We start from the raw sequence: 26,567 nt of genomic DNA on the forward strand, positions 1-26,567 counted from the left end.
CTTCCAATGAATGTTCTGGAACTCAAGGCAGTGTACAACGCCTTGCGGGAGTCATTTCCTCTGCTGCAGGGACAGGCCATTCGAGTCCAGTCAGATAATGCAACCACGGTGGCCTACAGCAATCAACAGGGAGGAACCAGAAGTCGGGGCGCAATGCGGGAAGTCACTCGCATACTGCGTTTAGCAGAAAGACGTGCTACCGCACTGTCGCCAGTATTCATTCCGGGGCTAGACAACTGGGAAGCTGATTACTTCAGCCGCCAGGATCTCCATCTGGGGGAATGGGCTCTAAATATTCAATTATTCCAGCAGCTGGTTCAGCGTTGGGGCACACCACAAATAGATCTCATGGTGTCCAGACACAACCATCAACTTCCTTGTTGTTGCTCCCGCACCCGGGATCCGGCAGTGGATGCACTGACTGCTCTGCGGCAGTTCCAGTTTATCTGTTTCTGCCTTTTTCCCTTCTCCCTCGGGTGCTCAAGTGTATCAATAGGGAGAGGGCCACTGTCATTATGGTGACTCAGGACTGGCCTCACATTGTGGTACTGCGACCTGCGGATGCTACTCGCAGATTCTTCCGCTGCGGCCAGACCTCCTTCATCAAGATCTATTCCGCTACAGCGGCTGCATTTGACGGCATGGCTGTTGAAACAGCGCTGTTGAGACGCAAGGGCATCCAGCTGGCTATTATTCCTACCATGCTTTGGGCAAGGAAACCAGTGACTTCAGCCCACTATCATTTGGATTTGGAAATTTTACGTGGCTTGCCGTGAAATACGGGATTTTCCTACCTCCTCTTTTTGTTTGTGCCACCTCTTGCGGTTTCTACAGTCAGGCTTGGTTGCGGGTTTTCGCTTGGGATCGTTGAAGGTCCAGGTCTCTGCTTTATCTATTTTCTTCCAACGCAAGTTAACCTTGCTTCCTGACGTTCAGAAGTTTTTGCAGGGGGTTTTCAGAATTCAACCTCCTTTTGTACCCCCGACAGCTCCTAGGAACCTTAACCTGGTACTTCTTTTTTTTTTTTTTTTCTTCTTTTCTCCAGTCGTTGGTCTTGAACCGTTGGATTCTGTGGATTTGAAGTACCTTTCCTGGAAGACTATGCTTGATTTGGCTTCGGCCTGGAGAGTTTCAGTGCTTGGCGCTCTTTCTTGTCGCTCTCCTTGCCTGGTTTTCCATGAGGATCGCGAAGAACTTCGTACTCGCTCTGTTTTCTTACTAAAGGTGGTTTCATCTTTTCATATCAACCTGTTGTGGTTTCCAGTTTTGGCGGGGGACCAGCCATTCACGTTCCTTGGACGGGGTTCGCGCCTTGAGCAGCTATTTACGTTGGACTGCTCAATTGTGCAAGTCTGGTTCTTTGTTCGTCCTCCATGATGCGGTTAAGTGTGGGTGGCCTGCTTCCAAACAGACCCTAGCACACTGGATATGTCTAACAATTTGTCAAGCCTATTTGGCTGTATCCCGGCCTCCGCCGGTATCCAATTCAGCGCATTCTACGCGCTCTGTAGATCCAATCTTAGGGGGGGAGGGGTAGCGGGCGCTTCGGTTTTCCCAGCTCTGCCGTGCGGCCAATTGTTCAGGGACCTACACTTTTATTTGTTTCTACAGATTTGACACCTCTTGCAGCTTCCAATTCGCACTTTGGGCGCTCTTTTTTTTTTTTTTTAATGTTTCTCAGCGCTCTCCTTCCCGAGGGGGGAAGCTTTGGGTCGTCCCTACAGTTTTGACTAGTGTCCCCTGTGGATGAAGGAGAAAACAGGATTTTAGTACTCGCCGTTACATTTGTTTCTCTGATTCCACAATGGACACTGGACCCCCACCCTGCTCTGCTCTCTGCTTTTGTTGTAGGGTGACTGCCAGCTGTTCCAAGCTGTAATTTTGTTTTACCGTTCCTGTTTAATGTTCTGTACTTCCTCCTTCACTAGAGGCTTCTTTTCTCCGTCTCCTCTCGGCTCAGTATCTATAATTGGGGATGGGAGAGGTATAGAGGGGGAGGAGCCAGTCACACTTGTTATAATCTTAGTGCCGGCTCCACTCAACAGTCTTGACTCCAGTGTCCCCTGTGGAATCGGAGAAACAGATTTTGGTGAGTACCAAAATCCTGTTTTCCTTGTATCTGATCTTTCATCATAAAGAAGATAAAATTTCAAGATAAGGTGTACTCGCACCCGAATTGCGTATAAAATGAACCTTGAAAATTTACGTCTGGTGATCTCCGGAATATCCCCCCAAAGTGAGCTGGCACAATCCCTCTGAGATTATTTATAACAAGTATTTTCATCTGAGTCCTGGTTAGCCACAAAAATCAATGGCATCCCCATCTGTGTGTACTGTGTTCTGCTACTCGTTTCCACTGGAAGTGACATAACGTGAAATTTTAGAAAGGATAGTCTAGAGGGTCAGAGCCACGTGGATAGCCTCGCATGTTTTGGAATTTTGATGAAAACATATACAATCAGGTGCATAAATATTTGGACATTGACAGAATTTTCATATTTTGGCCTCTATTCACCACCACAATGGTTTTGAAATGAAACAAACAAGATGTGCTTTAACTGCAGACTTTCAGATTTAATTTGAGGGTAATTACATCCAAATCAGGTGAACGGTGTAGGAATTACAACGGTTTCTATATGTGCCTCCCACTTTTTAAGGGGCCAAAAGTAATGGGACTATCAACTCAAAAGCTATTTCATGGACAGGTGTGAACTATTCCCTCGTTATTTCATTATCAATTAGGCAGGTAAAAGGTCTGGAGTTGATTCTAGGTGTGACATTTGCATTTGGAATCAGTTGCTGTCGACTCTCAATATGAGATCCAAAGAGCTGTCACTATCACTTAAGCAAGCCATCATTAGGCTGAAAAATCAAAACAAACCCATCAGAGAGATGGCAAAAACATTAGGTGTGGCCAAATCAACTGTTTGGAACATTCTTAAAAAGAAAGAACGCACCGGAGAGCTCAGCAACACCAAAAGACACGGAAAACAATTGTGGTGGATGACAGAAGAATTATTTCGCTGGTGAAGAAAAACCGCTTCACAACAGTTGGCCAAATCAAGAACACTCTCCAGGAGGTAGGTGTATATGTGTCAGTCAACAATCAAGAGAAGACTTCACAAGAGTGAATATAGAGGATTCCCCACAAGATGTAAACCATTGGTGAGCCACAAAAACAGGAAGACCAGATTAGAGTTTGCCAAACAACATCTAAAAAAGCCATTACAGTTCTGGAACAACATCCTATGGACAGATGAGACAAAGATCAACTTGTACCAGAGTGAAGCAGTAGTGTCATGGCGTGGACATGTATGGCTGCCAATGGAACCTGGTTCCCTTGTATTTATTGATGATGTGACTGCTGCCAAAAGCAGCAGAATGAATTCTGAAGTGTTTCGGGCAATATTATATGTTCATATTCAGTCAAATGCTTCAGAACTCATTGGACGGCGCTTCACAGTGCAGATTGACAATGATCCGAAGCATACTGCAAAAGCAACCAAAGAGTTTTAAGGCTAAAAAGTGGAATGTTATGCAATGGCCAAGTCAATCCCCTGACCTGAATTCGATTGAGCATGCATTTCACTTGATGAAGATAAAACTGAAGGGAAAATGCCCCAAGAACAAGCAGGAACTGGAGACATTTGCAGTAGAGGCCTGGCAGAGCATCACCAGGGATGAAACCCAGCGTCTGGTGATGTCTATACGTTCCAGACTTCAGGCTGTAATTGCCTGCAAAGGATTTGCAACAAAGTATTAAAAAGTGAAAGTTAGATTTAGGATTATTTAGTTTGTCCCATTACTTTTGGCCCCTTAAAAAGTGGGAGGCACATATAGAAACCGTTGTAATTCCTACGTTCACCTGATTTGGATGTAATTACCCTCAAATTAAATCTGGAAGTTTGTAGTTAAAGCACATCTTGTTTGTTTAATTTCAAAGCCATTGTGGTGGTGAATAGAGGCCAAAATATGAAAATTCTGTCAATGTCCCAATATTTATGCACCTGACTGTATAAAGTGCTGTTGCCATCATGGCAGTCTTCATATCTGGAGTAGACAACTGGCAGGCCGACTACTTGAGCAGGTGGGATCTTTACCTGGGGTAAAGAGTGGTCTCTCTATCCTGCGGTCTTCCAACTGACAGGTGGGGGTTTGCCATACCACAAGGTGCAGGCTTACCGTTCCAGGAGCGGGATTCTGCTGCACTACTTGTTGGCTACTTGGGATTTTCCTCTAACTTGTTATATCTGATAGAAATGCTGTCATGGGTTCTTGAGCAAAACGAGGAATAGTTTCAGTAAACATTGTGGCTCCAGATTGGCCACAGAGGTCTTAGTGCCCGTGGACCTTTTTGACACCCCTCATTACATCATCTGCCTTTAACATGATGTTGGCTGATGCTGCCATCCTGAAAGCAAAGGGTTTTCCAGACAAGTTAGTCCAGACCACGTTGAAGGCGTGGAAGCCTGTTTCCACCTGATTCCTTATAAGGTCTGGCGGACCTATGTTTCTTGGTCTAAGCAGAAGGCGTTTCCCACATCATCCTTCTGCTTGGCCAGACCTCTCTTTCTGCAGGAGGGTGTGGATGCAGGCTTGCTGCTGGGATGCTTAAAAGTCCCAAGTTTCTGCGCTGTCTTTATTTTTTTTTCAAAAACTGCTTTCTTTCTTCATACTCTGTGTGCAACTCCCTAATATCCTCCATTGGTCCCCTGGGACTTTAATCTGGTGCTTTATCCCCTGTAGTCAGAGCCATTTGAACCTTTGGGCTCACCACTGGGGGTGCCTACACCTAACCCTCCTGCACCCCGCGGCTACGAGCTAACAGTGGTTTGCTTACCTTCGTTCGGGAAGCAGTCTGTCGAGATTCCAGCGTCGAGATCTAGACGGGCGTCAGCATTTCGATGCCTGTCTTTAGTCCAGATTCGGGATTTAGATGCCGTTGGTCTTTTTAACTACATCCCCTTCTGAACTTGGTGCTTTGTACTGCCTCTCCCCTTTCTTGGTGTTTCACAAGGATAAGGTGGTGCAGAGGCTGAAGCCCTCTTTCCAGCTGAAGGTCATCTGAGTTCCTCATTAACCAGCATATAGTTCCAGCACTCAGCTTTGGTCTTTCACTGGATGGAGAGGGCTCTCCTATTCTTTTATATGTAGTATGCACATTTGAAATTGATGTTCTTCAGACAGCAATATTCAGGTAGAAGGGTGGTCTTTGACTTGTGGGACTGCTAGGTGGGAATGGCTGGTCTCGAAGCAGGCCATTGCCCTGTGGCTTACATCAGTCATCCGCTAGGCTTCATTAGAGCAGGTAAGCCTGTTCCAACTCTCTTGACAGCCTATTCTATTCGGTTTGTCAGGGCATCTTAGGCAGTGAGACCTGGTGCCTCCGCTGAGCAGAGTAGTGACCAGGTCATCTGTTGCCCACCTTTGCAAAATTCTGTAGGTTTAACACCATGGATGCTTCTTTTGAACGTAAGGTCCTGCGCACTGCCACTTATCACTCATTTCCTTGAGGAAAATTTCGGGATGTCCTGAGTGTCCCAGTGTCCTCCACTGGATGAACGAAAAAGCAGGAGCTCACTTTCAAAACAGATTGCCAAAACTTCCTATGACCCAGTGTTTGTGTTTCCCATGTACTCAGAGGCCAGTACAAAAATCCTGCTTTTGAAATTTTGCAAATACTCTGTGTATTGCGCTTAATATTTTGACTTTTTTTTTTTTTTATCTGTGTGCGTGTACAGGGGTTCATGCTGTTCTAAAGACCGGAACGTGGGTGCGCTACTGCATTTTTGACCTTGCTACTGGGAAGGCTGAACAGGAGAACAATTTCCCCACCAGTAGTATTGCATTTCTTGGTCAGAACGAGAGAAATGTGGCTATATTCACTGCAGGACAGGTTTGTAATTGTAATTTTTTTTTCTCTGTACTGGGTTTTTTCTTTTTAAATGTTTTAAAATCAGTTGTGTTTTCCTATATTGTCAAGATTGTCTATAAATTAATTGATGCTGCTGTATATAGAATAGAACCTTGATATTGGGCAGCGTAGCTGTTTTTGATATAAACAATAAAAAAAAGTGTACAACTCTGCTTCAAAATGGTACGCACTACATTCAAATAGTTCATGTATTCTTCCTTGAAGAAAATTAAAGAGAAAATAGAAAATGTATGCCTAAAGAAGTTTTATACTTTAAAGCAGTGGTTTCCAAACTCTGCGCATTGGCACCCTGGGGTGCCTTGGGACACTTGCAGGGGTGCCGCAGGTTGGGGGGTCCAGCATCAAATCAAATTTAAGGTCAATGTAATGTAAATGTGTGGGCAAACAGAAGTGCAACTTGCCCACTATCACATAACTGAGCCTAAGAATGACAGGTAAGCACAATTTACTTCACTTTACTACCTTGCTTCATTTTTTTCTGAATTTCTCAATAACAAACTTAGGGGTGCCATAAAAACAATTCTGATACTCTAGGGCGCCGTGATTTCGAAAAGTTTGGGAACCACTGCTTTAAAGTATTGTACATATCCTCATGCCATTATTAGTAGTATGGTTATATTTAGCAGCATCCTAGTACTTGGACAGTGTGGCGGTTTTTGTTACTCTTGCGGAACACGTCTTCCAGGGGCAGCTAAAGTTTCCAGGGAAGGAGGCATTGCTGTGCTGCGCACGCTAGCTTGCAAGAGCTATTAAAAAAAGTCTGCTCAGGCTTGGTATCACAATGGCTTATGTATTTGGATGCTTTGCGGAGGTGCAGCGTGAGAGTCCCTCTGCAACGGTTCACCTACAGGAACCAGCGTGGCCATCCACCCTGTCTCAGGTCATGTAACAATTGGCTAACCAGCTAGCAGCTTCCCGTGCTTCTCCCCCCCTCAGACTCCGACACCAAGTGGGGGTCATTCCATATTTGCTCGCTCCACTCAGTGGACTCGCAGCCTTCTGACAGAACCTGTTTGGGGTTCAGGGCCTTGTACAGGTATCTACCATGCACACTTCCGTGCCAGATTCTTCCTACTATGGAAACCTGTGAAAGTTCAATCAGACAATGCGACTATGGGCGCTTACATTAATCAAACCCGTGGTCGGGCGCCATTAGAGAGGAAAGCCACATTCTTTTGTGGACCAAACGTTTCATTTCAGCAGTCTCGAACGTTTACATTCTGAGAGTGCAGAATTGGGAGACAGACTTCCTAAGCTGCCAGGACCTTCACTCGGCGAGTGGTCTCTGCATCCAGAGGTGTTTCAGATGCTGGTCCTCTGCTGGGGACTTCCGCACATAGATATGATGGCCTAGCCACAAGCTCCCTCGCTACTGCTTCTGCACCAGTGACCTAGGAGCCTTCCTGGTAGATGCTCTCCTGATTCAGTGGACCTTTTCGCTCATTGAAAACTTCCCTACAATTTCAGTGCTACCGCAGCACCACCATTCTGATCACTGCAGGTTAGCTGCGCCGAGCTTTATATGCAGACCTACTCGACCTGTCCTGTGCCTTCACCCGGACCTAGGCTGTCTCGCTTTAACGGGGCGGCTATTGAGACATCCTACTTAAAGGTAAAGGGATTTTTGAGTTGGTTATCTGGACCATGCTTAATACCAGAAAACAGTCCTCAGCAAAAATTTACTATCGCATCTGGAGGGCCTATTTTGACTGGTGTTCTGTCCGCGGGCTGGACCCATTGTCCTTTCGTCTTTCACTGGTCTTAGCGTTTTTGCAGACCGGTTTGGATTTAGGCTTTCATCTTTCCTCCATTAAGGTCCAGATGTCTGCTCTTTCGTCCTTTTCTAAAGGAAGGTGGCCCTGTTACCAGCTCCACAAACTTTTCTGCAGGGGATCCTCCTTCAGCCTGCATTTGTTTCCCAGGTGGCTCAGTGGGACTTGGGGTTGGTATTGAGGGTTCTCCAGGCCTCTCCATTTGAACCATTGGAATCTGTAGACCTTTCGTTGGCTCACGTGGAAGATGATCTTCCTGTTAGCCTTCGTTTCAGCCCGTCAAGGCTCTGATTTGAGTGCTTTTTCATAGTTTTCCTTTTCTTAATTTTCATCTGGGTTGGACTGTCGCAGGCTACCTTCCCAAGGTGGTTTCCCGCTTTAATACCGACCGTGAAATTGCCGTTCCTTCTTTACTGGTTCAGGAGGCTTCTCCAGAAAAGGCCTCCCTGGATGTTTGGGCCTTCCGTACCTATGTGGATAGGACAATCTCATTCACTTTGTCCTTTTATGATTTCAATAAGCTCAGTTGGCCGGCTTCCAAGCAAACCTTGGCCCATGCCAGGCCTACTCCATGGAGGATCAGCCGGCCACCTGCCTCGGTACATGCTCATTCCACCAGGTCCATGGGGACTTCTTGGGCGGCTCGGGATGGCGCCTCTGCGGACCAGCTATGTAAAGCGGTCACATGGACCTCTACCCACACGTTTCTACTTCAGGGTCCATAGGGGGTCCACAGGGTTGACCTTGGGGTATAGGTTGGGAACCAAATCTGGGCACCACGCAGTTAAAGCTTTTAGCTCCCAGGATGCACTGGGTCCACTCTCCCTATAACCCCACCCCCAAGCCAGAGGCACCTCAGTTTAAGTTGGTGCCCGGCCGGAGTCGGGTCACCGTTAGCGCAGGGGGAGCTGATTAGCAGCCCCTAAGCTTATTTTATTTTTTTAGGGACAAAGTTTTTTCCATGGACTTTGGACTCTTCAGAGCGGCAGCGTCGGACTGTCCATAGGACGTCTAAGCTGCCGCTCCGTCACCCCGCTGGCGCTGAGACGCCAGTACAGATCTGGGGATCTCAGCGGGACCCCAGAGTCTGTACTAGCCGGACTCTGTGGGCGCCCAGGACTGCTGCCGGATCCACGGGGAGCAGGTAAGGTCGCGGATCACCGCTTGCGGTGATCCGCGCATTTCAAATGCAGTCCTGTGCCTCCGGTCTCAGGGGACAGACCGGAGGCGCCGGCAGTGGCGGCGGGCCCCCCATACCCCGTGTGTCCACTAGACCACCAGGGCCTTAACGATCGGTGCAGGGAGCCGGCGTCCCGGGGGTTAATAGCCGGCCAGGGGAGGCAGCCTTCCCTGTTACAGCGGCTCCTCCCCTCAGCTCAGCGCGCCTTTCAGTATCCATAGTCTGGCGTCGCTGAGCTGCTTCCTCCGCGGGCCACGCTTCTTCTGAGGTCTCCAGCGGCCATTTTATCTCTGTGGTGCAGCAGAAATCTCTCAGGATGGCAGTTGGTCCAGTCCCCCTGCGTACCTCACCATCAGGTCAGTGTACACAGCGCTGTAGCCTTCCCAGACACTGAATCTGGGCAGTTGAATGCAGTGTAATAGTGCAGTATATTATATGACATGTTTATGTATATATGTATATATCTGCATTGTATGTGACTTATGCTAGTGCTGACTGTCTGTACTTTATTCTCTCACCTGTCAGTGTATATCTATCCCTTTTCTTTATCTGCCCTAATACAGCTGTACTTAGGGTGGTTCTGAGACCTCACATTTATATACTTGTTAATATTTGTGTGGTTTGTCACATACTGTTGCGTGCTGCACGTTGCCATATTTTAGATGGAACTGTTGTTGCATACGCTGAAAATGGGTCCCTGCAGCTAATTTTTGGCATCAGTCAGGACCAGTATAGTGCTGCTTAATATTTCCGCCAAGATTGGTCAGATATGTCTGACCAGGAGATAGAGCGTTATACTGCACCCATTTTTACTATCCTGCAAGTCATGTGCTGCAGGTGTTAGTGCGGAGGATTTGACTCATAAAGGGTTCTGTATGTGGCGTCATCTGGTGCTGGCCTCTTTCACGACCCCCTTGGGCGGTTTGTTTTCTCGGGATCCTCTCAATTGCGGATCGCCGGGCGGGCCCCATTGTTGTACCTCACTTGGGGTTACTTCACCATACTGCCCTTTTCATCTCAGGGTATCTCGCAGCTTCTTGCACTCTTCCCCTGTGACACAGACTACCGCTCCCTGCAGGGTTTTTTCGCAGTATATGAATTCCCCCTGGTGCCACAATAGTCTGTCATTCCCCTTGCAGGGATTACCACAACAGCCACCCTGGGTGGATGTCGTTTTCTACGAAACGCTAATTGGCGTGGTTGACGCCCTGTGGTTACTTCCCAGTTGGCTCTGCCGTGAACTGGGTACTGTTTGGGGCTCTTTCCCTCTTACACGGGGGGAAGCCTATTTCAGGTATTATTATCCCTGCTTTAGGGCTGGTAGCAGGTCCATTCTGGTTAGAGTGAATGTTGACCTGCACCTGTATCATACACCCTCAGTATTGCGTGCCTTCGGGTTACCTGTTGCTGACTAGCGGGTGGATCGCATAGCGGGACTCTGGCTGTTGCCAGATAGGAGGTGTTACAACAGTGTTTGGCCTCCTGTCCCAAATTCCCTGAGGGTCATCACGAGCCCCTCCTGGGGTGGATGGGCGTGTTACTCGTCTGATTACAGACGTTACTACGCCTCCCATTCCTGCGTGGTCGGATTCTTCGGATCCGTAGGTGGTAACTCTGCCTGAAATCAGTATACTTGCTTTCAGGAGTTGTTACCCATCCTACCATGGCTATAGCATGGTTGGTTAATACTATTGCATATTGGGTTGATGCATTTGTAACGTTTTTTCCCCTCCAACACGTCGGGGGTTCAAATGTATTTGGTCGCTCACGTAATATATGCTGTTGTCATAGGTGGAAATGCCTATATTGGATACCAGTCTCCTAACTTTCAGAGTTCCGGCTGCGACTGTATCCTCCGTAATACCCTATGGCTGCGCTCTGGGAATGCAGAGGTGCAGATACCATCTTTAGGGTTGATATTGTTTGGTCCTGACCTTGACAAGATTGTAGTAACATTGGCAGTATTACTAACGACAAGTTTACCGCTTTCAGCTATGCCCACTACAAGGCCTCAGACTAAGTCTGTTAAGTCTTTTTTGTCCTCTGGGTCAGCCTAAAGGTCTGTTTCTTCGTAGACTGTCGGCATCTACAAGGGCCGACATATCCAGTACCGAGCAGGCCTGGACTGCCAGCCGATCCTGCTTCTGAACCTACGGATATCTCTTCAGCCTGACGGGACAGGCCTACAACTGGGAGATACCGATTTTCTCAGTTCGCCCGGTATTAGTGTCAAGTTGCCGCGGCTACGTGGGTAGGAGGGTACGCCCTCTTTACAAGGGCCTTACAGATCCAGAAAGCTATGCAGTTGTTGCGGTAAGCGGAGCTAATTAGGCCGTCCCCACTATCTCAGTGAGGGACTGGTTGTTCTGCTTTCTTTCTGGTGCGGTGGCTGAATGGTCCTCTTTGGCCTATTCTCTGTCTCAATTCCCTGAACCAGTTCCTAAAGCTACCTGGGCTCAGGAGGAAATCCCTATGCTCCATCATACGATGTTTGGAACCTGGGGACTTTATGGTATCACTGGATATACAGGACGCGTGCCTACGGGTACTTACAGAGACCTTTCCTCAGCATGGGCTGAGGTTTGCTGTATCACAGCAACACTTACAATTTTTCGGGCTCTGCCTGTTGGGACTGTCCTCAGCCCCACAGGGGTTTACCAGCGTTTTGGATTTTCTGACAGTTCTTCTGTTCAGTATATCCCAATGCTCCTGTACCTGGACGGCCTCCTGCTCTTAGCGGGATCACCGGGGTACTTTACGGCCAGGTCAGGATGACTGTGGCTTCTTCAGGGTGCAGACGTTTAATCAACGGGGAAAAAGTCCTCCCTGCATCCCTCTCTGGGTATTCTTCATCTAGGATCCCTGCTGGATTCTCAGAATCTGAGAATTCTTCTGGCGTAAGACGGAATCTCCTCTCTTCCATTAGGAGTACATGGTTGTCTGCGCAGTCGACAGATGTCTTTACACTCTGGGATGCATGGTGGAATGGGCTCAGTTCCATTCCAGGCCTTTCCATAATTGGCTCATCTCCATATGGAACGAGTTTTTTCTGTCGGATAACTGTTCAAACGATGATGCTCTCTCCGGAGGCAAGTCGGTCCCTGTCCGGGTGGCTATGGCCATCTCGTCCAGGGTTTTCTTTGCTAGGGACAGTGTCTGGATCGAATCCTTTTCAGTGCAGTTGGACGTCTGTCGATTCCACCCTGTCAATTAACTTACTCTGGCATAGCCCTTGTTTCCCGGTGAACCTGAAAAGGTTCAGTCCGACAGGGTCAGGACAGTGGCTTCCTTTTTAGCAACACTGTTCGTTGGGTGGCAATGACAGGTATGTCACATATTCGGACATAGTCCGAGGGTCTCCTCCCGACCATCTCGGCAGCGTTCATTTCAGGAGCTCTCCATTGGGAAGCGGGAGTCCTCAGCCGTCACGACGTGCATCCCGGGGACTAGTCTCTTCCCCAAGAGAGGTTTCATCTCCTGGTGAGCAGGGGGGGCCCCCCTGAGGTGACCCTCATGGCCTTCTGACTTTATCACACTATGGTGTTACAGTCCAGCTCTGGGGATTCTGAAGCAACCTTCAGCGACTCTTTGTCGGTGAAGTGGTCCCTCCACTTTGTGTACCTGTGTTCTCCGGTCTCCCTTCTTCCTCGAGGTCTTTGGAAGTGTTTTCAATCGAGACGGAGATGCTTTCCTGCTGGTGGCTCCTGATTGCCCCAGATGTCAGGGGTACTTGGATCTTCGGAGTCTCTACATCGATACTCCATCCCTGATGCTTCACTGCCCGGACCTGTTGTCTCGGGGTCCTTGGTTTTGCCTTGGACCTGGGTCGTTTGTCTTTGACTGTGTCCTTACAGTGGTCTTACGGCTTCCCTGGCTTTGTCATCGTTGGAATGATTAGAGCACATGGATCAGCTTTTGCTGGGACCTACCACAAACTGTGGCAGCCATAAATCTTATGGTATTGTACCTGTCGATACAATCCTCCGGTGTCCAGGATTTCCAGATATTCTGGCATTCCTTCCGGCTGGCTTGGGTTTCACACTTGGCCTGGTCTTCCTGACAGTGCGGATCTCTACACTGTCAGTATGGTTAAGATATGGAATTGCTCCACTCTGGTATCCAGTTCATCCTTTGGAGTGTTTTCTTGATTATGCCTCCATTTGTCCTCCCTAGGGACTCCTGGGGAGTAAGTAGTGGTTCTTCGTTACCTCCGGGGACAGTCAATGGAACCGCTGGTTGTGATAGCCATTACATGGTCTATTGCTTAGGCTCTCTCTTTCTCTCAGGGTGTTTATATCAACCAGGAGAGTGTCTGAATTGGGAGCGTTCTCATGTGGCTCCCTCTTCTGGAGGGCATCATGTCAGGGTGGGAGTTGCTCTCGCCCTGTGTTTCTTCTTAGTGGTTTTCAGGTTCCATATTATTCTGGAACTTATGGTACGGCCATTCTGTCCCCAGTCCTCTCGGCTGGTGTGGCCTCATTGACTGTGGTCTGGCCTCTTTGGATTTATGTGATCCGTTCAGGTTCCTTACGGAAATCGGACTCCTTATTGGTGGTCTGAGATTTCTGGTTTTCACAGGAAAGGATGGCCGGCCTATAACCAAATGTTGGCTGGATGGCCTCGTAGGTCTTCCTCAGGGGCCTACCCATGGGTAGGCCTTCCTGTTGTTGATGCTTGTTTTTTCTCGGGCCATGTGACCCTCGTGTGCGGCTCGCTGTGGCGCCTCGGCTGTTTTGCCTTACTAGGTGGCCACGTGGTCTTCTGTCCACACCTTTTTAAGGTTCTAGGCATTGGTTTCCTTTGCCTCTCAGGATGCTTCCTTTTTGGCGACGGATTCTCCTCTCAGCACAGGAGCGTCCCCACCCTTGGTTGAACTGCTTTGGGACATCCCCAAGGTCAACCCTGTGGACCCCCTATGGACCCTGAAGTAGAAAACAAGAGATATGGTAAGAACTTACCTTTGTTATCTCTGTTTCTACGAAGTCCATAGGGTCCACAGGGCGCCCGCCCTGACGCACCTGGCTTCATATGGGCTGTGTGGCTGGTCACCGGTTTTCCGTCTCCTATTGCTGTGAGTATGGTTATTGAGTGTTCCAGTTTTCTCTCTCTTTTTCTCTCCTCCTCCGGCCTTTGGATACTTACAAACTGAGGTGCCTCTGGCTTGGGGGTGGGGTTATAGGGAGAGTGGACCCAGTGCATCCTGGGAGCTAAAAGCTTTAACTGCGTGGTGCCCGGATTTGGTTCCCAACCTATACCCCAAGGTCAACCCTGTGGACCCTATGGACTTCGTAGAAACAGAGATAACAAAGGTAAGTTCTTACCATATCTCTTGTTTTTTTCAAGTTCTACGGCTTTGACACCTGCGCCTCCACTGATGCTGGTTTTGAGCATAGGGCTTTTAGCGTAGCACAAGAGCGTTCCCTCCCTTTAGGGCACAGCTTTAGGACCTCCCAGGGTTCTCAGTGTCGCCCATGGAGGAAAGATATATTTGTAACTTACCTGTAAAAATCCTTACCTGCCTGTCATCCGGCTGGTTTTATCTGGTCCGGTTCCTTGCTGAGCAGCAAATTCTGTGCCTGGTTTGTACGTGTGCCAGTTCCCTCCTCTTTTCCTTCTTCTCCCTGTCCTTGGGCTTGTTAAGGGAACTGGCTCTGTAGTTTGAGGGTGGGATATAGGGAAGGAGGAGCTCTTGTTGTTGGGAGTAGATTTAACTGTTGGTGCCCAGGACTCCTGCTCCCACTATACCCTGTCCCGTCCCGTATCCCCACCCCCACCCCATGGACTCTGTGTAAAGAAGTATTTAGTATGGCAATGGAGCAATAATAAGTATGATTGAAAAATCCAGCCCAATTTCACATATACTATAATTTGTTTTGTTGCAGGAGTCGCCCATTATTCTTAGAGATGGAAATGGCACCATTTATCCCATGGCTAAGGATTGTATGGGAGGTATTAGAGACCCTGATTGGCTGGATCTTCCTCCAATCAGCAGCCTGGGTATGGGTGTGCACTCCTTGGCTAATCTCCCTGCAAACTCTACAATCAAGAAGAAGGCTGCCATTATTATAATGGCTGTTGAGGTATGAATATGTTAATAGTTAACAACAGTTAATAGTCAATTTTGAAGTCTCTTGATTTATGGAATTAAAATGGTTAATGCTAGCTGGTGTTTAAATCAGTATTGTAGGAGATGTACTGTAATGTCAGCAGCTGTTGTGGTTACAGTGATTACATGATCTAAATGTGCGTATCCACTACACGAGAGTGGAACGACTGTAAGATTACAACATTGATGACAAATGCAGGGAACGCACATCGCTGGTCGTTTTCGACTTTTTACCTCACGATTAATGAGCGATGGAACGATTACGATGTCGTAATCGTTCTCAATTTTCTCGTCTAGAGAATAAACCAGTCTTTGGCACCATAGAAGCCTATATATTATATGGTTATTATGTGTGTTATCTGCATTTAGAAACAAACCCTTATGCAGCACATCTTACGCTGTGACTATGAGGCCTGCAGACAGTATCTGATGAACCTGGAACAGGGTGTAGTTCTTGATCAAAACACCCAGATGCTGCAGACCTTTCTCGGCCACCGGTGTGACGGCAATCGCAACATCCTACATGCCTGTGTGTCAGTCTGCTTTCCCACCAGCAACAAGGAGACTAAAGAAGAGGAAGGTAAGCGTAAAACGCGTGGGAACAATGTAAGTGCTTTGCGGTTTACTCCTGCATTGCCATGGGTTACTTAGGAATCGTCCGCTTCTGGTGAATGAACACTCTTAGGAGCAACGCTTGGGAAAAAAACACAAATGATTATTCTCTTTGTTTCAGAAGCAGAGCGCTCTGAGAGGAACACGTTTGCTGAGAGACTCTCTGCTGTCGAAGCCATAGCCAATGCCATCTCTGTGGTGTCTAGTAATGGTCCCGGAAATCGGGCCGGGTCCTCCAGCAGCCGGAGGTAAATGTGCAGTTTATGCTGCATTTTTCTCACGAGATTAGGCAAAGTCCCTCCTCCTCTGTGTCCGATGTGTCTTGTTCCTACTGAGGGATCGCTTGTCTGACAGTTTGAGCTTGTTGGCAACTTGTAAGCAATACTTTAAACTTTACTTTGTCCTTTGTGGCGTTCTAGATGTCAATGTTGTGAGTATTACTCTACTCTAAATGACCCACATGTATTGTGAAGCCCTGTTGGGCAAACACTGTACGTAACCAGCAAATATTTTCCTGAAGGATGACTTATTTTCGTTTTCAGCTTGAGACTTCGAGAGATGATGAGGCGGTCTCTTCGGGCAGCAGGATTGGGGAGACATGAAGCTGGAGCTTCAAGTGATCACCAGGATCCAGTTTCTCCTCCTATAGCTCCTCCTAGCTGGGTGCCAGATCCACCTGCTATGGATCCAGGTGAGCGACGTTAAATAAACCATAATCATTAGACATGTGCGGCTACTACTGACTGGTCGGCTTATGTATGTGAACGTCACTCTTCTTATTTCTAACAGATGGTGATATAGATTTTATCCTGGCTCCCGCAGTAGGTTCCCTTACTACAGCATCCACTGGTACAGGTCAAGGGCCTAGTACATCAACCATACCAGGTAAAACTGCTTTTACATCGACATAAGCTTTTCAAACAATGTTGAGGTTGTACTTGGGCTTTATAATTAGTGTGGAGTTGGTTTCTTCTCTTGGTAGCCTCTTACACTGAACTCCTTGTTTTAGGTCCTTCTTCTGAGCCTTCCGTGGTGGAGTCTAAAGATCGGAAAGCTAATGCTCATTTTATTCTGAGGCTACTGTGCAATAGCATAGTTTTGCAGCCGTACCTTCGAGACCTCCTCTCTGCCAAGTATGTCCCCTTATATTTCTGCATATGAAGTTCTTGGTTTCATTGATGTTGATGATTTGTAGTAGTTTGTTCCCTGTTTGAATCGGTGGATTTGGCGTGTAACGCTGCAGGTTTTTTTGGCACTGAAGAGTAAACTTTACATTAACGTCCGTCCGTCCTTCTTTTTTTTTTTTTTTTACTAACAGTTAAGGTGCGTACACACTAGATGATTTGTTCCATGAGCGACATCGTCTAGTGTGTCCCCGGCAGGGATGTGCTCAGTGTCGTTAACGACACTGAGCACAAACACTGAACGATATTGTTCAGTGCCGGGCTGCCTCCCTCATTCCCGAACATGCAACAACCTGAAAATATCGTCAGGTTGGCCTGCATGTTCGGACGATGAACGGCAAAGACAAACATCCAGCGGTAGTGCGCATCCCTGGTCGATGGTCGTTATTGTTAATCGTTTTTGCGCAAAAACTGAAGATATTTTGGACGACTGAACAATAACGATATCGTTATCGTTGCGTCGTCCAAAATATCGCCTAGTGTGTACGCACCTTTACTTCTGTAGTGCTAACATATATGCCGTAGTTCCTTTACATTTAAGAACAAAACCGTAGCCACAAAACTGGGTAATAGACTGGGGTAAGAGGGCCCTGCTTGCAAGCTTTCACTTACAATCTGTAGAGAAATAGGAATTTGTCAATGCATAGCACTTATGCTCATGTATCAATCGGTTTAGCCATATTGTAGAGGTACATGATCCGGTCACACAGCATTCGAGTTTAGAAGGAGGACACATGAGAGAACGGGGAGGACACACACGCAGAGAGAAGGGGGAAAGGGACACAGAGAGGGGAAAGGGGGGGAGGCACATTAGAGAGGGTGAGGGAAGGGACACGAGAGAGGGGGGGATAAAGGACACGAGAGAGAGGAGGAAGAAGGGACTTGGGTCACCATGAGAGGGGGACAGGGGACACGAAGGAGAAAAAACTCAGGGGTCACCATGAGAGTGGGAGGAGGGACACATGAGAGGGAGAGGGACATGAGCGAGAGAGGGTGGGGGGGAGAGGACAGGGACACGAGAGGGGAATAGGGGTGGTGGAGGGAGGGATACATGGGGTGGAGGAGAGGGACACGAGAGGGGGAGGTGGGAGAGGGACACGAGAGGGGGAGGTGGGAGAGGGACACGAGAGGGGGAGGTGGGAGAGGGACACGAGAGGGGGAGGTGGGAGAGGGACACATGAGAGGGGGAGGAGGTGGGAGAGGGACACATGAGAGGGGGAGGAGGTGGGAGAGGGACACATGAGAGGGGAAGGAGGTGGGAGAGGGACACATGAGAGGGGGAGGAGGTGGGAGAGGGACACATGAGAGGGGGAGGAGGTGGGAGAGGGACACATGAGAGGGGAAGGGGGGAGATACAGAGGGAATGCGATTTATATGGCAGTCACTCTGGCTAGCGACTCAGGAAATGTCTGTCCAAAAATACTAGTTCCTGAATATACATACTGTGCATAAACTACTCACACAAATATCAGTAATAGTATTCACTCAGATTTTTTGGGCAGGATGCTGGTCACTGAGGAGGGCACATTTAATTTTGAAGGGCAAAATGTTGTTGGCGTCGCTATAGTTGAAGTATAAATTAATCATTATACGTCAATGTTACATTATTTGTACTGAAATACAATGCCCTAGTTCACATTTTGCTACACAGTAATGCAAACAATTCTGATTATGCCATCAATTCATGTTATGCCACACAGTAGTATCCACAGATCATGTTAAGCCACATAATAGTGCCCATAATTCACATTATGCAAAACAGCCGTACCCAAAATGTATTTTGTCGTGCAGTAGTGACCCAATTTATAATTTACTGTATAAAATGGTCTAAGATCTCTCATGTCTCGAGGAGCTTTTTTTAACCACACTTTTAATTGATGTGTTTATTATGTTGGTCAGACATAAAAGTGACTCTACTAAGGTCACAAGTCCTTTATTGCTAGGTAAACTGTGGAATAGGGGGATATAAAACAGTCAGATGTATGGAAATTGAGATTTGGGCCCACCTTTACGTGAATAGGAAAGGCTACATAGCAGCCTCTTCATAAGGCACACAGTGTCATTGGTGTGAGTGGTGGGTGAATAGGAGAGGTTACATAGCAGTCTGTGCACAGGGCACACAGTGACATTGGTGTGAGTGGTGGGTGAATAGGTAGGTTACATAGCAGTCTGTGCACAGGGCACACAGTGACATTGGCGTGAGAGGTGGGTGAATAGGAGAGGTTACATAGCAGTCTGTGCACAGGGCACACAGTGACATTGGTGTGAGTGGTGGGTGAATAGGTAGGTTACATAGCAGTCTGTGCACAGGGCACACAGTGACATTGGTGTGAGTGGTGGGTGAGGGTTATATAGCAGTGTGTGCACAGGGCACACAGTGACATTGGTGTGAGTGGTGGGTGAACAGGGCACACAGTGACATTGGTGTGGGTGAAGGTGCTGCTGCCACCAGTCTGTATAGCTCTGCTGATCAGATGGGCCACTCCCGCGACTGCGCACCTATGCAAAGCAGTTCAACTAGAACACCTCATATAAAAATGTTGGCATAAGCGATTTCATCGTGGGACGAAGCCGCAGGCAGCAGCTAGTAAGATGATAAGCAAGCAGTTTACTTCAGATAATTATAATTTCCAATGCAATGTAAAAGTAAATGAGTAGGGGAAGTAGGGTATAAATAGACTCACAATGACTAGAGGCGGCATTGAACTTTCTGATGGGGGAAGGGTGCGAGAGTGGGAAGCAGAACAGTATTCGACGACCCTGTACAGACAGTGAAACAGGCCCTCTGTCTGTTAACTCTATGGATCACTATTGTGATTGCAGCTGCGATTACGCACGGAGGTCTGCTGAGACAATATGCTAATGAATGCTGCTGCACGGCCAGCATAGAAACACCTACTAAAGCTATCTCACATCTGTAATACCTTGCAAACCTGCGAATACATCGGTAACATTGGCCCCTCACACACATTTACTGCATGTCTGAAATCGCTAACCTCGTTGTACACAGTGAGTACTCAAGCTGCTTATGCTGTCACAGTGGCTAATTTATGCACATCCATGCAATAGCGTTCAAACGGACACACGCCTGCGTTTCTCCGACCACTCCCCCGTCACCACCCCCAAACGCTGACCTTCCATCACTTACTCTGCCATGGCTTGCTTTCTGCGTGAGTAACTCATGCTCTGGGATGCATGCACAGTACGCCCCATCGACTGATCTGCGTATGCTGTTGCAGTTGCGTTCCATGATTAATCAGGCCCAGAATTGGAGACATCTGTGGGAAACGAGGGAGATTGGAAGAAGGAGCAGAGTACAAGGAAAGAGTGCCATGCCCGTAAGGCCTTACAGCCTACGAGCAAGGGGTAAAGGATGGTGAACTGAGAGAGGGTGGGGGGATCAGAGGAGTTGAGTAATAAGCAGTTAATTATGTTTGAAGGTGTAGACACTGGCAGAGAGTATTAACAGAGGTAGGGCATATAAAGAAGGGGAAGATTAACTGTGTTTAACACCTTTGCTGCAGAGGACAAGTGCGGCTTGTCCTCTGCAAATACATTATGGCAGCGAAAAAATTACCAACTTCAACAGTCCAGGAGACCGGCTGGGACTGCTGGCCGTGGGTATCCGGGAAGTGATGTGATCGCGCACATGCCTGCTGAAATCACTTGGTCACTCCCCTCACATTTTTTATTTGTTAAAATCCCTCTACCTACTCTACTGTACAATGTAGTAAGATGGCGCACTCCTCCAAATGAGAGTGTTCCTCTATTTGAACTTAGGGTCATATTCGATTAGACGTGAAAAGCCGAGATCCGTGGAAAAGTCTTGCGGATCGGGGCTTTTCGCATGTCGGAAACTTATCTCCGTATTCAGTTCCAGCCGGGTTTTGCGTACGATTTCCCCATTTCTGACAGCACTTTCCGCCTGTTCCGACTTCTGCGGCTTGCTGTTTTCGCGTGATTTGGAATTGAATATGGCGAATAGCAGGGGCGCGCACGATAAGTTTCCACATTCAAAACACGCGATTTAGGCGGAGAGTCGGGCAGGTGAAATTTTTTTTTTTTCTGCGGGTGCAAAACTAAATATGGCCCTTTAATGTCTGATCAGTATGATCATCAGATTTTAACCCCCCTACACCAAAGAAAAATCATTGAGTCCAGGGATAAGGGAGGGAAGGGGAGGGGGATTCTCCCCAACATTGCTTGCTATATTCAAGACAATCTCATATTAGAGGATGGGGCTTCTAACGTCTCCAGTCTTGTTCCTAGATGTATGGTAAATAAGAAGTTTTCACTTTTTATACCTTATATTATTTATCCCCACCCTCCCCAGGGATGCCAGAGGTATGACCCCTTTCATGTCTGCTGTCAGTGGAAGAGCTTACCCTGCTGCTATAACCATTCTGGAAACTGCACAGAAAATTGCCAAAGGTGAGTAGTGTAGAACTATGGATCGTGTGCATTTGAGGGCTTGGTTTTATACTGAAATGTGACTGGACCTGCTTTAGCACCTCAACAAACCAATGTGTGATTTCTAGCTGAAGCCAACGCGAATGAGAAGGAAGAGGATGTGTTCAAGACAATGGTTTGCCCCCCTGGTACCAACGCAGATGACTCCCCTCTGTATGTGCTCTGTTGTAACGATACCTGCAGCTTTACATGGACAGGAGCGGAGCACATCAACCAGGTATGAAAACACTTTCATACTTTATCAGTGAATCTCCTCTTTGTGGCTGTGACTATTTATTTTCAGTTATTGCAGAGTGTTCAGTGAATGTAAATTTCTATGTCCTTAATCAGAATGCTGTGTTAAATATTTCCCCCTGACTTATGATTGGTGTCAAAATACTAAAATAGAATATTTTTTCCAATTTTAGTGCATTTTCTTTCAAGTCATATCACACAATACACAATCTAGCTTTTACCCCAACTGGGCCTGTATAAGTGCTGCCATGTTTAAAAAGCCTACATAATTTACAGAATGCTCGGCTTTCTAACTGTATTGTGTTTGCCTGGGAAAGATTCAAATCTAAATACAGCAAGGCAGGTCTGGGCAAACTTATCTAAAAGTTAGGAGTCCAAAGTTAGTAAAATGTTGGAAGATTGATTTTAGATGGGGGATTCCACTATGAGCTGCTTAATACAATTTCTCCTTCATCCACTAGGGGACACTGGAGTTCAAGACAGTGGGGTATAGACGGTGGTAGAGCAGAGCCTGGCACTTTAAATAATTCTGAAGTGTGACTGGCTCCTCCCCCTCTATGCCCCATCAGCCCCAGTTTTTAGAATGTGCCCGAGAGAGCCGGTCACATAGGGCTGAGCTCCAGCCCACTCTTAGTATTTTTTCTTTTATTTTCCTTTATTTTAATTTCTAGCTTTCACAAAGCATTGAGGACAGGCTGACAGAGTACTGCGTCTGTCAGCCTGCTACATGGAGGCATCAGGTGACCCGCCACCACTAAAAAAAGAGTGTGTGTCGGAGTCCCAGGCACCCTGGCAGTAGCTCAGGGAGGACACGCCACAGCTTAATATAGAGGCTGTGTCCGTGCTTCCGAATGCCTAGCCGCAGCCCTGATGCCAGCAGTGGTAAGTATAGCTCTGTTCCCCTTATGGGAAACGGAGTTTAATCTGCGGCCCCTCCGCCCCCTCCCAGGCTCATGTGGCATATACTGTAGTATATCCCCTCCTGGAATCCTGTAACGCCGCTAGCGTTATTACAAGGGGCGGAGCTACCGCGCATAGAGCGCGGATACCAGTACAGGGAGACTGTTCAGACAGTCTGTAATGTTGCTGCCTAGCAGCATGCCTGATCCCTGCACGATGAGCGCTGTCTTACTTTATAGAGCCTGACAGCGCTCTGTTTGCTGCTCTCACGAGAGCCGAATCTTCCCTCTGCTCTATCCCCACGAGGAGGGAGCCTGCCGCGCCCCGCTACTCCCATAAGGGAGTCTACATAGCACCAATTGGCGGGGCTTAGGGAGCTACTCAGCGCGGCTGTTCCCTGCCGCGCTGGTGCTTGTAGGAGCGCTGGCTTCTGCACACAGCCGCCAGGGAGCGAGGCTGTTATTCACAGCGCTCTCGGCTGCGGGTTGCGGCGCCGGTGCTTGTATGAAGATTGCACCGGCGCTGTCTATTTCATTCCCGCTCCACCACTCGCTTTATGCCTGCTATACATTGTTTGCGCCCCGCCCGCTTATTATAGTAGGGGCAGAGTCTACTTCATGCTGGCTTGCACAGATGCCGCCATACTCCAGGAGTATTATTAGCATATGCACCTGCCTTAAAAGGAGCCGGGGCTTATTGCCAGCATCACCTGCATCCTCACTCTGGAGTTGTGTGGGGGGTGCAACCCTTAACAGGGTTGTGGGTTTTATTCCCAGTACGCCCTAGCTGTTTGGAGTTTGTATGTTCTCCCTGTGCTTGCATATGGCCTCTACCGTTTTTTTCTTTCCTTAAGCCTACAGCACCTGGTCTTATTAGGTTTAACGGCACAACTGTGGAGTTTGTACTTTAACCTGCAGTCCTTATAGAGATCTGGCTCTGCCTCATCTCGGTTATATTGCAAGTAGTTCCCCTACGGAACTGGGCAGTGTACTGGTTTAATATTATATAATAAAAAAAAAAAAAAAAAAAAAAAAAAAACCCGCCGCCACTATTATAGAGTGAGTGTCCGGGTCCCAGGCACCCTGAAGCACGGGGAGGAACATGCCACAGCCTAATATAGAGGTTGTGTCCATGCCACTTTGCCCACCACATATCTATCAGCGCCTACGGCCACACGCCCGATCTCGTCTGATCTTGGACGCTAAGCAGCGCCAGGCCTGGTTAGTACTTGGATGGGAGACCGCCTGGGTATACCAGGTGCGACAGGCTTATTACATTGAACATCTGGGGCAAATATGCTTGATGTGTAACAGAATAATGCAGTGTGTTTCTTGCATCTATAGCTGCCAGAGATCACTCTGCCTAAATAGTTGGGGCCACTGTTCTGGCTGCTGCCAGAAATGACGGTTATTGCATATCTTTAACCCAAGGTTAGCACAAGGGTGCGTCCCATCCCCAGGCTTATGCCTCACATTGGCTCGCCTTAAGAATGAGCCGTACTCTTCTCATGCACATATGTGGCTGCACATATGTTAAATCTCAACAGCCTTCGGTGCTTACCTTAGAAGGTATGCATCTGTGCATCTATAGGGATTTATATCTTATTTATTCCCTTATACTGTGGTTTCTCTTCAGATCGAATAAATCTTTCGCCTTTTACTTAAGATTTCCGTGGAGAGGAACAATCATGAGTTTCATGTAATTTTTTGATGCCCGGCAGCTGCTGGGCTGCACACACAAGAAGTAACGTATGGCCGTTGTAGTGGTTGGCATTGCTGTCTCACATCACTGAGGTCATCTTTTGATTTCCATCATCTGGAGCCAGAAGGGCACACCTGATAAAGCGAGTACACCGGTAACGGAAGAGTCCCAGGATCGCAATCAGTCTGGGATAGTACGTTGCTAACATTTCCTGCCCCAACACCGTAGCAGAATGACGTCCACGCGCGGCACATGAGTAGTCTCCCTGTGTGGAGGTAAGCCACATGTATGTATATACTTGTATTTTGTACTAACCCTGCGTTTAGACCTGGGGCTCAGTTCCTTCTAACTATTGCCCGTGTTATATTTTTCAAATTATATCGCCACCTACTAATCTTGTATGTAGGTACGCGTAGGCATGTAGGGATTTATGTATGTGTTAAGTATATATATGTGTGTGTGTGTATATACAGATGTATGTGTGTGTGTATATGTATATATTATTATATATATATATATATATATATATATATATTGCTTCTTATCCTTACCACTAAAGCAGGGGTAGGATATGTTCTTATCAGTTTTATGTCTGATACCTAGTATATTTAAAGAGGATGCTGCGATGGGAGGCTGGACTCTCCTGATCTGGTAGTTTGTTCTATAACTCCGCTTTACACCTGTTCTTCTTCAGTCGGTATTGTTCCGTTCTGTGGTCTTCTCCTTCTCCTCATTTTCCTATTGTCTACGTCTCCTCTCGGGCTCAGTTCTTAAACTGGGGCTGATGGGGCATAGAGGGGGAGGAGCCAGTCACACTTCAGAATTATTTAAAGTGCCAGGCTCTGCTCTACCACCGTCTATACCCCACTGTCTTGAACTCCAGTGTCCCCTGTGGAATCGGAGAAAGGGATTTATCGGTAAGTACCAAAATCCTGTTTTTAGAAAATCCGTGCACCACTTTTTGATTCAGACCTTTTTTTGGGGGGGTAAAAAGTTTGGCGTATTCAGGGGGCTTGTATATGTAGCCTTGTTTCCACTTTCTGGCGGCTTGCAAGTGAATATTTTAAACTGCACTCTGAGTCAGTGTAAAGCACGCCGGGCTTTACCCTGATTCTGGGGGCCGTTTTAAATATGTACCTGCAACCCGCCGCTTACAGAAGCCGCTGCTTAGTAAATTCTGCTCACTCTGTATTGTGAGCTTGTTTGTTTATTACCAGTTATTTATATAGCACGCACATTCCACAGCGCTTTACAGAGAATATTTGTCCATTCACATCAGTCCCTGCCCCAGTGGAGCTCACAATCTATACTCCCTACTACATGCTTACACACTAGGGTTATTTTGTTGGGACCCATTTAACCTACTAGTATATTTTGGGAGTGTTGGAGGAAAACTGAGCACCTGGAGGAAACCCACGCAAGCACAGGGAGAATATACAAACTCCACACAGTTAGGGCCGTAGTTGGGAATCAAACCCACGACCTCAGTGCTGTGAGGCAGTAATGCTAACCATTAAACCGCCTGTGCTAAACTCTTGAGTGGCTTCAAATTTCACTTCCTCCAGTAAGGGCAGCAGTGCATGGAGTCCTGGGCTACTCCATGTAACCATTTTCTCAGCCAAAAACATGGGTATTGCAGCAGGGCTCGACAAATCCCGGGGGCCATGTCGCAGTGGTTACAAGATTTTACTGCCTGGCTACCCAATTTTGCAGTGAGGGAGGAAGCAGATCCTCATCAGCTCTGGTGGAGATTCCTGCTTATAGTATTGCAGTGTTCATATCATGCACAGGAGTGCATGTGCTGAGTGCCGTCTGCGGTGACTGCTGTGCCTCTGTCCGTCCTGGCCTGCACTGACGACGACTCTCCATCCTGGCCTGCTCTGATCCTTGTTGTGTGTCCCAGTCTACGCTGATCCCTGTATGTCCCGGCTGTCTACTGTCTCCTATCTCCAGCTGCATAGAGCTCTCCGATCGTAGGGTCTATGCATGGCCAGGGATTGCGGAACGGCTTCAGATGGATAGTGGTGTGGCCATGAGGGGAGTGAGGGTTTTGTTGTACTTTCTGGCACCATTGTTTTATGTGAAATGTGGTCCGTTATTACTGGAGGGTGGGGGGTGGAGCAGGGGAGCTGTGCAGAGCAGTGAGGGGGCCTCCATGTTACTGTATCCACTCAACTGACCATTTTGTGGACTAGTATAGTGTTTATAACAGTTGCATAACACACAGAGCCTGTGCTCCTTGCTCATGCCGGTAACTTTTTGTTGGGGGGGAGGTGGTCTGGCTCCTACAATTTCATCCTGGCTCCTAGATTTTAGAATAATTTGTCCTGTATTACAGTTAGCTATATTAGACTTGCAGACAGAACTCTGGTTGGCATATACAAAATTGTTTGCTCCACAAATAGCCTCCAGTTTGAAGTTTTCTTGTAAATGCTGAATACATGCTTATAAATGTTACTAGCAGCTCTGGAAA

The 26,567-nt window shown here is 47.6% G+C and overlaps 1 protein-coding gene and 1 non-coding gene across 3 annotated transcripts in view; both read left to right on the forward strand.

The window, feature by feature from the left end:
• UBR5 (ubiquitin protein ligase E3 component n-recognin 5) overlaps positions 1 to 26,567 on the forward strand; it is a 162,981-nt gene that overhangs the window by 63,234 nt on the left and 73,180 nt on the right. For both annotated transcript variants that reach the window (XM_088442666.1, XM_088442667.1), the window contains 9 exons: positions 5,742 to 5,896; positions 14,770 to 14,967; positions 15,363 to 15,573; positions 15,727 to 15,853; positions 16,148 to 16,296; positions 16,395 to 16,490; positions 16,615 to 16,738; positions 21,123 to 21,220; positions 21,328 to 21,476. In XM_088442666.1, the coding sequence (XP_088298792.1) occupies positions 5,742 to 5,896; positions 14,770 to 14,967; positions 15,363 to 15,573; positions 15,727 to 15,853; positions 16,148 to 16,296; positions 16,395 to 16,490; positions 16,615 to 16,738; positions 21,123 to 21,220; positions 21,328 to 21,476 (1,307 nt within the window). The remainder of the gene's footprint in view (positions 1 to 5,741; positions 5,897 to 14,769; positions 14,968 to 15,362; positions 15,574 to 15,726; positions 15,854 to 16,147; positions 16,297 to 16,394; positions 16,491 to 16,614; positions 16,739 to 21,122; positions 21,221 to 21,327; positions 21,477 to 26,567) is intronic.
• Positions 24,009 to 24,123, forward strand: LOC148510631 (U5 spliceosomal RNA). The gene has a single exon (XR_015869388.1). It is a non-coding gene; the product is annotated as a U5 spliceosomal RNA (small nuclear RNA).

The sequence above is a fragment of the Taudactylus pleione genome, unplaced genomic scaffold (genome assembly GCF_031769625.1).
Source record: "Taudactylus pleione unplaced genomic scaffold, aTauple2 ptg000314l, whole genome shotgun sequence".
NCBI classification, from domain to species: Eukaryota; Metazoa; Chordata; class Amphibia; order Anura; family Myobatrachidae; genus Taudactylus; species Taudactylus pleione.